This window comes from Rhinatrema bivittatum, chromosome 9 (genome assembly GCF_901001135.1).
Source record: "Rhinatrema bivittatum chromosome 9, aRhiBiv1.1, whole genome shotgun sequence".
Lineage (NCBI taxonomy): Eukaryota > Metazoa > Chordata > Amphibia > Gymnophiona > Rhinatrematidae > Rhinatrema > Rhinatrema bivittatum.
In genome coordinates, this window is record NC_042623.1 from 57203847 (window position 1) to 57218021 (window position 14175).

The 14175-nt window shown below is 46.0% G+C and overlaps 1 protein-coding gene across 1 annotated transcript in view; it reads right to left on the reverse strand.

Moving 5' to 3' along the window:
- LOC115099554 (leucine-rich repeat serine/threonine-protein kinase 2-like) overlaps positions 1–14175 on the reverse strand; it is a 76109-nt gene that overhangs the window by 58696 nt on the left and 3238 nt on the right. Inside the window, 1 exon segment of the mRNA XM_029617289.1 lies at positions 5540–5694. Coding sequence (XP_029473149.1) covers positions 5540–5694 — 155 coding nt within the window.

Consider the following 14175-nt stretch of genomic DNA (forward strand, 5'->3'; position numbering starts at 1 on the left):
ATAATTTTATAACTGCCCGCAGTGGTGCAAAGTCTGCAGGTACTTTTTACACACATTGTCAAGGGAAAGCAGACAGACGTATTTACGCCTGCTAATTTAAGCCGGTAGTTTTCTCAAGAAAAATTACACATGCACTTTTTGAATTTTCAAAAGGTTGTGCACCAAAGTACACCCCCCCCCCCCCCCCCAGGAATGCCTCCAGTGTAGTGGAACACTGGAGGCATTTTTCAAAGGAGTTACACGTGCAAGAGCAGCATATATGGTAGCAATTTTCAAAAGCCCATTTACAAACCTCTTGACAAGTCAAGCCCCATGACGTGAATTTTCAAAGGAGTTATGCACGTAAAAGCAGCAATTTTCCAAAGTCCATTTATGCGCGTAAAACCCAGTTTTATGCATGTAAATCTTTTTGAAAATTGTCTCCCATGTGCGTATCCATCTGCATGCAGGGCAATTTAAAAAAAAAAAAAAAAAGTCCATTTCCACTTGGAAAGGAAAATCATCCTTAGAGAGGATAAATCTTCAAAGGGATTCTGCGGGTAAAGTAGTGATTTAACCACAGAAAAGGTCCTTTAGAAAACTGGACCACCAATTCGCTCATAAAATTACGTATATGAGCACTATATGTGCAGACGTCTGGAGGTAATTTTCAAAGAATTACGTTGGATTGCATGGGTAAAATTAGCACATACATGTGTAAGTAGCATGTGCGCACGTATAGGCTATTTTATAAACCTCGAGAGGACGCCTGTACTTGCAGTATCTTCCTTACAGGGTTAAAAAAGGTGCGGCTTAAAGACGTTCCAGGGCGGGGTTCAGAAATACGTGCACAAGTTGCTATTTTGTAAGTGATATACGTGCACATACGGTACCGATCTCATCCAAATGCCTTTATGCCTGCTAAACGATTTGTGCAATTGAAATCGGAGTTCTCTTTTGTCAGCAGTCTTTGGATGGGAGGTCTGGGTGAACCGGTGGGAGTTCAGGATGAAGTGCTGGAGGGTCTAGGTGAACTGGACTGGAAGAACTGGTTGAGGTATTGGCAAACTGACAATTCCTGGTATGCACGCAGGTATTTTCAGAAGCGCACGCTTTATAAAATATCTACTTCTGTGTTTAATTCTGGGTTATTACACACAAATTGTTAGAATTATTACGCATGTAAAATATAGGTGCATCATTTTTTTTTTTTTTTAAATGGCTAGAGAAAGTTTGGATGTTCCTGCATTACAAACAAACTGGCATATGTACAGGGCAGAAATACATACTATTTTTATCAACAGTGCCGTTCTTGCCACACAGTTTATAAAACGTTAGCAAAAATCTCCACCCCACCACTTATATGTGTGTACAGTGGACAGTTTTGAAAGTTGGGTTGTTTAAGCGCAGAAGTGAGAGGTGTTCCGGGGTGGAGTGTGGGCAGGGTTGGGACTTGCACGTCATTTTTTATTTTTAAATGTAGGGATGTAAATTCTCTTGGCAAAACTAGCCAAACAGCTGGTGTAAATTGCAGGCAAACAGTTATCCCTGACTAATTTCCAAAGCGGACTTGTGCACAGAAGCTATGAAAATTGATGTCGCTATGCACGTATTTTCAGGTTAACTTATCGGCAATGTTAGAAAATGATTCGCTAAGGGCCTGATTTTTGACACCCTCTATGCGCATATAAACTCTGTTTTGTGCACGTTGACAGCTCATTAGAAAATTTGCCAGTCTTTCCACACAAAAATGTATGCATGAAATTCAAGTTTGCACATACTTTTATGTGCACAAAAAAGAGAGAGGTGTTTGGGTAAGGGGGGGGGAGTTTGTTTACATATGCACTTTTGATTTTCAAAAGCATGTATTTAAATTAATTCGCACAAGTTATGCTTTGCCTAATAGCAGTTGCAACTCTGTGCCAGCAAGCTGGTGCGCATTGTCACGGCTCATTTTTAAAACCAAAGAATACATGTACTATTGTTTTCAAAGATTAGTGGAAAGTCTGCAGGTAAAAAATACTCAACAGATTTTCCTTTGTTTGAAAATTACCCACCCCATGTATTTGTAAATGCAATGGCAACCTTTTGATATATTTTGTTGCCCTTTTCTAGTTCTTCAATATCCTTCCTGAAGCCATCCTTCTGTGGTCCAGACCTGCACCCCATACCGAAGTGAGGCCTAGAAAGAGCCCCTATACAGCATGATGAGAATCATTTTCAAATTGCACATTCAGGATATCCTTCAGCAAAACTTTGGCCATGAAGACGCTCTCAGCTCCACTATTAAGATAATATTGGCAAAGTACCTTGAATGATATAAGCCTGACACATCCTGCTGCTTGTTGGAAATCAGGCCAGGTCTACAGAAATCACTTACATAATACCAACTGATGTGTCTCACAGCCATAATCTTATAAGGAGGAAACGGCGCCTTGCAGGCGGCTCTCTACATGAGCACAAGGGCATTTTTTCCATATTGCAACACAGACTTCCCAGCTAACATTTTGATTCTGTATTTTTTGCTTCTTCTTCCTCTCTGCTGTGTTATGGGAGTTCACCCCATTACCCTTCAGTTCTATTTTCAGCACCCAGTCCCCTTGCTGTAGTCATTCTTGCTGGAGAGGGTAAGATGTTGGTTCGTCGTTCAGAATAGTTCCAGACTTTGTCACTAGCCAAAGAGACTGAGCCAACCTTATTCCAGAGATCCTTTTCATGGGCTCCCTGTCACACAGGTGTCACGCTCAGCAAAATTTCACAGACATTCAAATCGGTAACACCATCTTCTCTTGCAGCACACTGGCCATGCTACAAATCTATGTACGTGTACATTAGTCCATTTGTGCTACATCGCTTACGTGTACTTTCATCCACATAACAAGACAATATTCAAACAACGAGGTCCATATTCAAAAGCATTTAGCCGGTTAACTCAGAAGTTAGCCAGTTAATTGAATATTTGGGCAAATAAGCAGCTAAATTCTAGCCACCTAGTAAGTTAGATGGAAATAATTTATCCGGCCAAGTTAGGGCATTCCAAGGGCAAAACCGGGAGGAGTTGGGTTAGCCGGCTAAATTAACCGGCTAACTCCAATCTTCTGAGTTAGCCAGATGGCTTAGCCGGTGAAGTCTGGTCAGGCCAAAGAGCTGACTTAAAGTTATACTTAATAGTGCAGGTTTCACCAATGAATATATCCCCAAAGATAGCCGGAATATGGACCTCAATGTGTCCAGATGCACAGTGTTTACGATCAGACGAGTTTGTGCAGGTTGAAAGTCACGCATGTAATTTGGCAGTTAGGAATCATTGAAAATGTAGCCTGTCGTGCAAATCACTAATAAGCTGAACATTTCTGCATGAATTTGTTGACAATCTATAAGCAGTGCCTGCCAGAGAGAAGGGGGTGCCTATGGCAGACTGCCGTCCATAATCTGCAGCATTTACACAGCCTGTACCATCCCCGCAGGTCCTCGCCTCACTCTCTTCTTTCACTATTTGGTCAAAGCAGTTAAAAAAGAAACATTCAAGTACAGTTTACCTCAAATGATGATCTTTTATTGTCCTACTTTGTGAATGTGATTTTAAAAAAGTATATTATTAAATTAAAAAGGTCTGATCTCTAGGCTGTGAGGAAGATTTTCAGAAGGCTTTTGATAAAGATTTTCAAAAGGCTTTTGATAAAGTTCCTCATGAAAGGCTTCTAGGAAAAGTAAAAAGTCATGGGATAGGTGGCGATGTCCTTTCGTGGATTGCAAACTGGCTAAAAGACAGGAAACAGAGAGTAGGATTAAATGGACAGTTTTCTCAGTGGAAGGAAGTGGACAGTGGAGTGCCCCAGGGATCTGTATTGGGACCCTTACTTTTCAATATATTTATAAATGTTCTGGAAAGAAATACAACGAGTGAGGTAATCAAATTTGCAGATGATACAAAATTGTTCAGAGTAGTTAAATCACAAGCAGATTGTGATAAATTGCAGGAAGAGCTTGTGAGACTGGAGAATTGGGCATCAAAATGGCAGATGAAATTTAATGTGGACAAGTGCAAGGTGATGCATATAGGGAAAAATAACCCATGCTATAGTTACACAAAGTTAGGTTCCATATTAGGTGCTATCACCCAAGAAAGAGATCTAGGCGTCACATTGAAATCGTCAGTTCAGTGTGCTGCGGCAGTCTAAAAAGCAAACAGAATGTTGGGAATTATTAGGAAGGGAATGGTGAATAAAATGGAAAATGTCATAATGCCTCTGTATCGCTCCATGGTGAGACCCCACCTTGAATACTGTGTACAATTCTGGTCGCCGCATCTCAAAAAAGATATAATTGCGATGGAGAAGGTCCAGAGAAAGGCGACCAAAATGATAAGGGGACTGGAACAGCTCCCCTATGAGGAAAGACTAACAAGGTTAGGACTTTTCAGCTTGCAGAAGAGACGGCTGAGGGGGGATATGATAGAGGTGTTTAAAATCATGAGAGGTCTAGAACGGTTAGATGTGAATCGGTTATTTACTCTTTCGGATAATAGAAAGACTAGGGGGCACTCCATGAAGTTAGCATGTGGCACATTTAAAACTAATTGGAGAAAGTTTTTTTTCACTCAACGCACAATTAAACTCTGGAATTTGTTGCCAGAGGATGTGGTTAGTGCAGTTAATATAGCTGTGTTTGAAAAAGGATTGGATAAGTTCATTACTTGTTATTAATTAAGTTGACTTAGAAAACAGCCACTGCTATTACTAGCAATGGTAGCATGGAATAGACTTAGTTTTTGGGTACTTGCCAGGTACTTATGGCCTGGATTGGCCACTGTTGAAAACAGGATGCTAGGCTTGATGGACCCTTGGTCTGACCCAGTATGGCATGTTCTTAATTTCTTAAGACCATTTTTTTAATTATATGCATGCATTTATAAAAGCATGAATATAGCTCTACACTGTGTGTTCATTTAGCCATACTGAGAGATGGGGGTTCAAGGGGGGGGGGGGAGGGGAGGAGCGTTTAGGTTGGGGGGAAGGATAATGCAAAAATCACAGGGACAGATGTCCATGGCTCCTTTACAACTGCAGCAAGCTTCGACACAAGAGCATGTACACACTTTTGCTTTGAAAGCTGATGCATATTCCACTGATCTTGCCCCAGTGCATTATCCCCACAAGGCCTTTGCTGAGCTAGTGATAATTTTGCTTCAAGTATTTGAAGGGTTTTGAGGCAAAGAATTTGAAGACCTTTATTGAGGGGAGTGATGTTTGGATTCCTTGGGCTGACTGGGCTTACTCATTTTGTAAGGGAAACGCCCCCCCCCCCCCCCCGGGTAATTTCTTGGTGAAAATCTGCTGACGCACGCACAGAGGTTGCAAAACTTAGCTTTGCAGAAGGGATAAAGCACATGCAGCAATTTAAAAATGAAATCACGGTGCCCGCTGTCCATCACCCCAACCGGACCCTGTCTACTTTCTGTGGACAAAAGTAAGCGCTTTACGAAACAGCATGCATGTTTACCCACACAGAGGGGGACAATTTTCAAAGGCCAGTTTTATGCAGATACAAGTGGGTTTACCAGTATAAAATCCTCCATCAAAGGTCCTCTTGGTCAGCAGTGTGGAAACAGGAGGTCGATGTTCAAAGGCATTTATCCGGATAACCTTGGAATTATCCAGGTAAGTAGTGACTTCTGAATACTGCCGGTACAAGCTGGGGCAGCTCTCCCTCCCACTAAGGAAAGTTTTTAAAACATAGGGGGCCAGCAACCACCCGGCAATTCAACGTGTAGCAAATGTGAGCGTTCCCCCTCCTGCTTCCCTCATCACGCCCTAAGTGTCTCCGACTGCATACCGCTCTTGGCGACATCATGCGTTGACAGCAACACCAGTAGTAACGCATGGCGCTGCCTACAGTAGTATACTTGTAAGGTAGCCCCGGCAACCAGTGCCATTTAGGAGGGGTCTGGCTGGGGTAGGGAGTCGGGGAAACTCTTACATTTGCCACAAGTTAAATCACTGATGGAAAGGGAAAGTCTAACATGGGATTTGAGGGAGCCACTAGAGCAGAGTTGGGATCTTTTAGATGTTCCATCTAGAAAGTTCATGCATCTTTGGGCAATTAGAGAGCAAAAGCCTTTTCAGTAGCTGGCCCGAACATCGGTAACACTTTGCCCAAGGAATTGCAAACATTGCCATGTATAAAAACCTTTAAAAAGGCTCTAAAGAATTCTCTCTTTACTCAAGCCTTTAGGTAAACTGTTTCCAGTGACTGTCCAGTAACTCCAAATGAAGTGCAGGACTTTATGTTTATTGGAATAATGCTGGTCTTAATTTTACTATTGTAATAATTTTGTTATTTTTGGATTTCTGTATGTTTTACTGTGATCCAACTCGAACACATTTGTAGGAGTGCGGGTTATACATTTTTTAAATAAAATAAATGAATCGATCTCCCTTTTTTCATTTTGCTGAGTAAGGACATGGAATATCCTTTGGATCCAAGGGATAGGGAAGTGAGGTATCACTTAGAATCCTGAATTCCCAAATCGGCCCTAAAGGGGTATTTATTTATTTATTTATTTAAACATTTTTCCATACCTTCGTTAAGTTAAATACCATCACAACAGTTTACAGAAGGGCACGATAAAGAGAAATGTGGGTGGTATAGATTACAAATTACTCGTGTGCCATCATACTACGGTAACAATTTAACATAATAAACTAGGTGTGTAAGTTAAACCTGATTGTTAGGAACAAATTAAGCAGTTTGATTTTAACATTAATATGCTTATGTAGGTCACTAAAAACTTCTAGCTTGGTGCATCCTTATCTCTCAACTATTTTCTCTTTTTCTTTATCTTTATAAAATGCTTGTTTAAAAAGCCAGGTTTTCAGATTAGTTTTGAATAATTTCAGATTTGTCTCTAGTCTTATTTCGAGTGGCATGGTATTCCAGAGTACAGGACCAGCCAGTGACAGTGCTCTTTCCCTTACTTGCGTGAGATGTGCTGATTTGACAGAGGGGACAGTTAGTAGAGCTTTATTTGCAGATCTCAGGTTTCTTTGTGGTACATGCACACGCAGTGCCGTGTTAAGCCAGTCGGCTTTTTCATCGTGGATTAGTTTATGGATTAAACAAAGTGCTTTATATTGTATTCTTTGTCAATTGGAAGCCAGTGGAGTTTAGCAAGTGTTCCTGTAATATGGTCACTCTTTTTTTTGCCTGTCAAAACTCTGGCAGCGGAATTTTGCAATATTTGCAGAGGCCGAATTGTAGATTGAGGTAGTCCTAAAAGCAGGGAGTTACAATAGTCTGTGCTAGTGAATATCATTGCTTGTAGAACTGTGCGAAAATTGTTAATCGTTAATAGAGGTTTTAGTCTTCTTAGGATCATTAGTTTTGCATAACCTTCTTTTCTTTTCTGTGAGATGGTATCACTAAGCTTTGCTTCTTTGCTGTAATGTTTTATATTATATGTTCCCTGTACGTACCAGGATCAGTCCAGACGGTGGGTTATGTCCCCCGTCCAGCAGATGGAGTCAGACAAGGCTTTGGAGGGTGCTGCCATATTAACTAGTGCACCCTCTGTAAGACCTCTGTATCTTTCTGACTCCAGCAGATTGGAGTAGGGGAACCTGGTGCTTCCCTGTCTGGAGGATATTTCCTCCCCGCTTCTATTTCTTTGTTTTGTCTCTTTAAGGTTGGATCAAGTTGTTTTTAGATCCTCTGGTTGGAGTTTTCTGTGGCTTGCAGGTAGTGCTGTTCAGTCACCCCTCCCTCCCCCATTCCTCCCTCCGAGGGGTAAGTGGTCCTTTTGATTTCCCTGTCCATTTCTTAATTTTTCACAGGTTCTGGTTTCACACTGTTTTTCAGGGAGGTGGATGCTGGTGGTGCCAGCCTCCCCCCCCCCCTCGCCGCATCCTGCCCCGCGGCCCCGAGACGCGTATTCCCTGGGGCCGCTGCAGCAGAGAGGTCACATTCCTCTGCTGCCGATCATTGGGGGCAGTGGTGTAGTGGAGGTATCTTCCCACTCCCCGTGGCACGTTTTCTCTGCCAGCCCCGTAGCGGCTCACCCCTCCTCTCCCCCATTCGCCTCCGAGCATGCCGCAGCTATCCCGCTGCTTGGTGTGCAGCGAACCGGGGTTACGGTTGTCCCGCGAGTGTCTATGTTCTAGGTGCCTCCCTGGTGAGGAGGGCACAACCAGGCCGCAGGATAAATTTTCTTCCCACGCTTCAGCGAGCCTCAGGCAGCAGGGGCCGGCCCCGTCTCCGCTTTCAGCGGGAACGGCAGCCATCTTGGACACAGAGGAGAGCATGCAGCAGCCATCAGAGGGTGAAGAGGAGGATTTCTTAGATGTGTCTCCACTGATTTTGACTCCGGTTCTTGCACTAGTCCCCCCCGGGACCCTCCACTACTGCCCCCCCAGGCCGCCCAGCTTTTTCGGTGGAGTTCATTGTGCTTATGCACAATGCCTATTTACAATGACTGGAACATCCCAGGGCTCCAGCACTAGGGCCACTGCCAGCCAAGGCCCCCCGATTATCGGAGCCTCCTCCAGGGGCCCAGGACACAACAGAGGGGGGGGCATCAGTGACCTCCCAAGGGGCGCCCAGGGTACACTTTGCCCTCCCTCCGGCGGGAAGGGCGGGCCCTGTCCCAGATCCAGGGGGGGGGGGGGATCCACCGTAGCCACTTCTGGATGATCCTCTCCTGGCAGCGCAACTGGAAGGAGATGACCCACGGGTTCTCTGCATCTTTCAGAGAGAAGAGCTTGACGCTCTAATTCCTCATATCCTGCAGGAGCTGGACCCCGAGCCCCCCCCCCCCTCGATCCTCCAGGACCCTCCGCTCTGTTCGTTGCCTCATCCAGCAAGAAGGGGGACCCAGTCCTAGCTGGCCTTCGCCCATTGTCCCGGGCCTTTCCCACCCATTCCACCTTCCTCCAGCTACTTGCCAGGGAATGGGATACTCCCAAAGCCTCTCTCAAGGTCGGCCGGGCAATAGAAAAGCTTTATCCGCTCCCCGAGGATTTCCTGGAGCTTCTCAAGGTTCCAAAGGTGGACTCAGCAGTCTCAGCGGTTACCAAAAGGACAACAATACTGGTTACTGGTGGCACGGCCCTGCGGGACCTTGAAGATAAGAAGCTGGAAGTCTACCTCAAGAGAGTCTTTGATGTTTCGGCCTTGGGAGTCCGCACTGCCATTTGTAGTTCACTAGCGCAGAGGGAAGGACTCAGTTGGGTTCAGCAGCTCCTCACTTCTCAGGACCTGCCGACGGAGTAAGCAAACCAGGTGGACCACCTAGAGGCCGTCATAGCCTACGGGGCGGATGCTCTGTATGACCTGCTCCGCATCCTGGCAAGATCCGTGGTCTCTGCGGTCTCTGCGGTCTTGGCGAGGCACCTCCTCTGGCTTTGCAACTGGTCGGCAGATTCCTCTTCCAAGTCCAGCCTGGGATGTCTTCCTTTTAAGGGCAAGTTTCTCTTCGGTCACGATCTCGACCAGATCATCAAGTCTTTGGTAGTCCTGCGAGATCGGTTTCCAGCAAGAGAGCAATGCCCCTTATAAGGGACGCAGACGCGGTTCCAGACAGCCGGTGCCCCAAACATCTTCTTCCAGATCTCAGTCGTGGCCCCGTTCCTTTCGCAGCCGCAGACCGCCTCGATGATGCCAGACTCACCCACTCCTCGACTCCTTGGATCGGAGGACGAATATCTCTCTTTTACGAGGAGTGGGTCCACATCACTGCGGACCAGTGGGTCCTAGACATCTTAAGGAGCGGCTACGCCTTGGAGTTTGCTCGCATTCCAAGGGACAGGTTCCTCTTCTCGCCTTGCGGACCACGTCACAAGCAACTGGTTGTGCAACAGACCCTGGACAGACTCCTGGACCTCGGGGCCATCTCTCCCGTCCCCTTCGGAGAGGTGGGCTTGGGTCATTATTCAATCTACTTCGTGGAGAAGATCCTAGTTCATTCCTACCTGGACGACTGGCTCATTCGAGCGAAGTCTTTCTCCCAGGGGCAGGCGGCGGTCACCCGGGTCGTCCAACTCCTCCAGTCACTTGGCTGGGTTGTGAACTTCACCAAGCGCAGTCTCATTCCTTCGCAGTACTTGGATTTCTTGGGAGCATGCTTCGACACAGTTCAGGGCAAGGTCTTCCTATGACCGGACAAAGCGCAAGCCCTTCGGGAGCAGATTCAGCATTTCGCTGCGCTTCCTGCGCCCACATCTTGGGATTACCTACAGATCTTGGGATCCATGGCTTCCACTATCGATCTCATACCATGGGCTTTTGCGCATCTGCGTCCCTTATAAGGGGCATTGCTCTCTCACTGGAAACCAGTCTCGCAGGACTACCAGCTCGTCCTTCCTCTCCCTCAGCTTGCCAAAACCAGCTTGAGTTGGTGGTTGGATCCACTGCATCTTGCATAGGGCATTCCGCTCGAGATTCTGGATTGGATGGTGATCACCACTGACGCCAGCCTGACCGGTTGGGGGGCATTGTGCCAACGGAGCTCAGCACAGGGGCAGTGGATGAAGGCACAAGCAGCCTGGCCGATAATTCATCTGGAAACAAGAGCAGTACATCTGGCGCTCATACACTTCCTACCTCTTGTGCGGAACCGAGTGGTACGGATCCTGTCGGACAACGTAACCACAGTAGCTTACATCAAACGCCAGGGCGGTACGAGGCGCCGACAAGTGTCTCTTGAAACAGCCCACCTGATGTCGTGGGCAGAGAGACACCTCACACGCCTTGCAGCCTCCCACATCACAGGCGTAGACAACATTCAGGCGGACTACTTGAGTCAACAGAGACTGGATCCCAGAGAGTGGTCCCTCTCCGATGAGGTGATGCAACTCCTCATTCGTCGCTGGGGGACACCCCGCCTGGATCTTATGGCAATGTTTCACAACACCAAGGCATCATAATTTTTCAGCCGCAGGCAGAAACACGGCGCAGAAGGCGTAGACGCTCTGGTTCTCCCTTAGCCGGGTCATCTTCTCCTATACGTCTTTCTTCCTCGGCCTCTAGTGGGCAAGGTACTATGGAGAATAGAACTACATCATGGTCCCATCATACTGGTGGCCCCGGAATGGACACACAGCATTCTTGGTTTGCGGACTTACTCAACCTCGCAGTGGACGGCCCGCTATGTCTGGGCCATCTTCCTCACCTGCTCCATCAAGTGCCAGTATTTTTCGATCAGGCAGAATGCTTCTGTCTTGCGGCCTGGCTTTTGAAAGGCACCAGCTTCAGCGCAAAGGACACCCTGACGCAGTAGTCTCGACCCTCCTCAAGGCTCGGAAGACCTTGACTTTGGTCGCCTACGTGAGGGTCTGGAAGGTCTTTGAGTCTTGGTGCACCGCCCATGGCACTCATATCAGAAGGGTCTCGATTCCTCAGATCCTTGCGTTCCTACAGGATGGCCTGGAGAAAGGACTCACCTACAACTCCCTGCGAGTACAAGTTTCCATGCTGGACTCGCTCATTCAGTCAACCGAACAGCCCTCTCTTTTGTCTCATCCGGATATCGCCCACTTCCTCAAAGGGGTGAAGCATCTACGGCCTCCGGTTCAGGATCCATGTCCTTCTTGGAGTCTTAACCTGGTGATTAAGATTCTGGCAGGTCCTCCCTTCGAGACCCTACATAATGCCACCATCAAGGATCTCACCCTAAAGACAGTCTTCCTGGTGGACATTTGCTCCGCACGCCACATCTCGGAACTCCAAGCGCTCTCATGCAGGGAGCCCTACCTCCGCTTTACGGACGCCGGGGTCTCCTTACGTACAGTGCCTTCCTTTCTCCCCAAGGTCATCTCGACTTTTCATGTGAATCAGACGGTGGAGCTTCCGTCTTTCACAGCCGATGAGTCAAGATCTCTCCATCACCTGGATGTCAAGCGCAGCTTGATCTGCTACTTGGAAGTCACCAACGACTTCAGGGTCTCGGACCATTTGTTTGTTCTTTGGTAGGGACCAAGGAAGGGATCTCAGGCCTCAAAGACAATGATCGCTAGATTGCTCAAGGAAGCCATAGTGGTGGCGTACATTGGAACGGGTCGGACTCCTCCGTTGGGTGTCAATCACTCCATTCTCAGGCAGCATCCTGGGCGGAATCCCAGTCTGTTTCTTCTCAAGAGATTTGCAGGGCGGCGACTTGGAAGTCTCTGCCCACCTTTGCACGACATTATCATCTGCACCTTCCGTCGTCTACCTCTGGGTACTTTGGTGACAGGGTCATTTGAGCAGGGCTTTCAGGAGCCCACCCGATTTAGGGAAGCTTTGGTACATCCCACCGTCTGGACTGATCCTGGTACATACAGGAAAAAGAAAAGAACATGATTCCTTACCTGCTAATTTTCGTTCCTGTAGTACCATGGATCAGTCCAGACGGGTTATTTTTCCCTATATACATCACCTTGCACTTATCCACATTAAATTTCATCTGCCATTTTGATGCCCAGTTTTCCAGTCTCACAAGGTCTTCCTGCAATTTATACAATCTGCTTGTGATTTAATTACTCTGAACAATTTTGCTTCATCTGCAAATTTGATTATCTCACTCGTCGTATTTCTTTCCAGATCATTTATAAATATATTGAAAAGTAAGGGTCCCAATACAGATCTCTGTAGCACTCCACTGCCCACTCCCTTCCACTGAGAAAATTGTCCATTTAATCCTACTCTCTGTTTCCTGTCTTTCCTGACTTTTAGCCAGTTTGCAATCCACGAAAGGACATCGTCACCTATCCCATGACATTTTACTTTTCCGAGAAGCCCTGGGAGGAAGGCTCACCCTAAAAAAATAAAGAAAAGTAACTGAAGACTACAGGTTTATGCACCATCTGAGGTACTGCAGGTGGGAACAGGGCTTATTCAAGCAGTGTCAATGAAGCTCTCTCTGACTCCATCTGCTGGAAGGGATGAATAAACCCAGGAATCTGTACTGATCCGGGTATGTACAGGGAATGGGGTTTTAAGGCCTGGTGTAATATTTTCAGTATTGTTTTTTCTTAGGTAAGGTGGTTACTGTTTAATGCTGGAAGTTGGTGCTTTTCTGGTATGGAAGATTTACCATTTATGTAATTTCTGTTCAGTAAGAGTGCCTTTTCTTAACAATAAAAGTAATACAGGGCAATTTTTTTTAAGTTCTGCCGTGGATTATAATGAGCAGTGTGTGAGCGTTGTCCGTCAGGTGTGTCACGATGGGAAAAAGGTTGAGAATCACTGCTTTACAGAGTATTAACTATGTATTTATGTATTATTTCTGTGATGGTTATGGTTTTTTTTTATTATTATTATGGCAAACTCAATAAAATGTTAAAACCAAAAACAATTTATTATTTTCTCTTCCCTGCTGGGGCATTCAGACCCCAGAAGGGAAGGAGGTTGGAGGTGCAAGGCTGTCTTCCTCCTCCTGTTTAAAAATAATAGGAGATAATAGGAGTCTGTGAGTGAGGGAATACGGATGGGACGGGGGAGGGTAGGTTACGCCATCCACTGCCACCAAGGTTTTTCTTCCAGGGAGGGCGGGCAGGAAGGAGAAAAAAAGTGCCATCCACTGCCACCAATGCTTTTGAAAGGGTTCCCAGTCTCCCAGAGCAATTTGGCCAGGATTGGCCAATTCTGCTGTAAGCAGGGCCAGTGCAAGGGTATTAGGCGCCCTAGGCGAAACGTCAGCTATGCCGCCCCCCCCCCCCCCCGCCTCCACACACAATTAACTTACATTGTGCATTAATGAAAATAACGAAGTCTGTATTTATAACAGAACACTTATTTGACATTTTTATGCCATGTAAACCATTGAGATGATTTGTCTTATCAACGGTATAGAAACTTTTATAAATAAATAAATAAAAATAAATAAAATAAACATAAACCAAAGCTATACTTGTTGCTCAAACAAAAAAAGCAGACACATCACATAATATTAAATAATTAAAATGGCAGTCAATCAAGAAAAATAAACTTAAAAAGCCATCTTTACTTACCCCCTCCAGCAGCTCTCTTACTCCTCTTCCATGCAGGCTGTAGTACACACCAGAAGCAGCAGTAGTAGCTAAGCTCTATACTCATGGTCCTCTTCCTTAGGGCCCATGTCTCTCACACACACACCATATCAGTCATGCCCCCATGACCAGTTTCTGTCTCTCACACACCAATCATCTCCCAAACAGTCTTTGACAAACACACCAGTCACCTTCC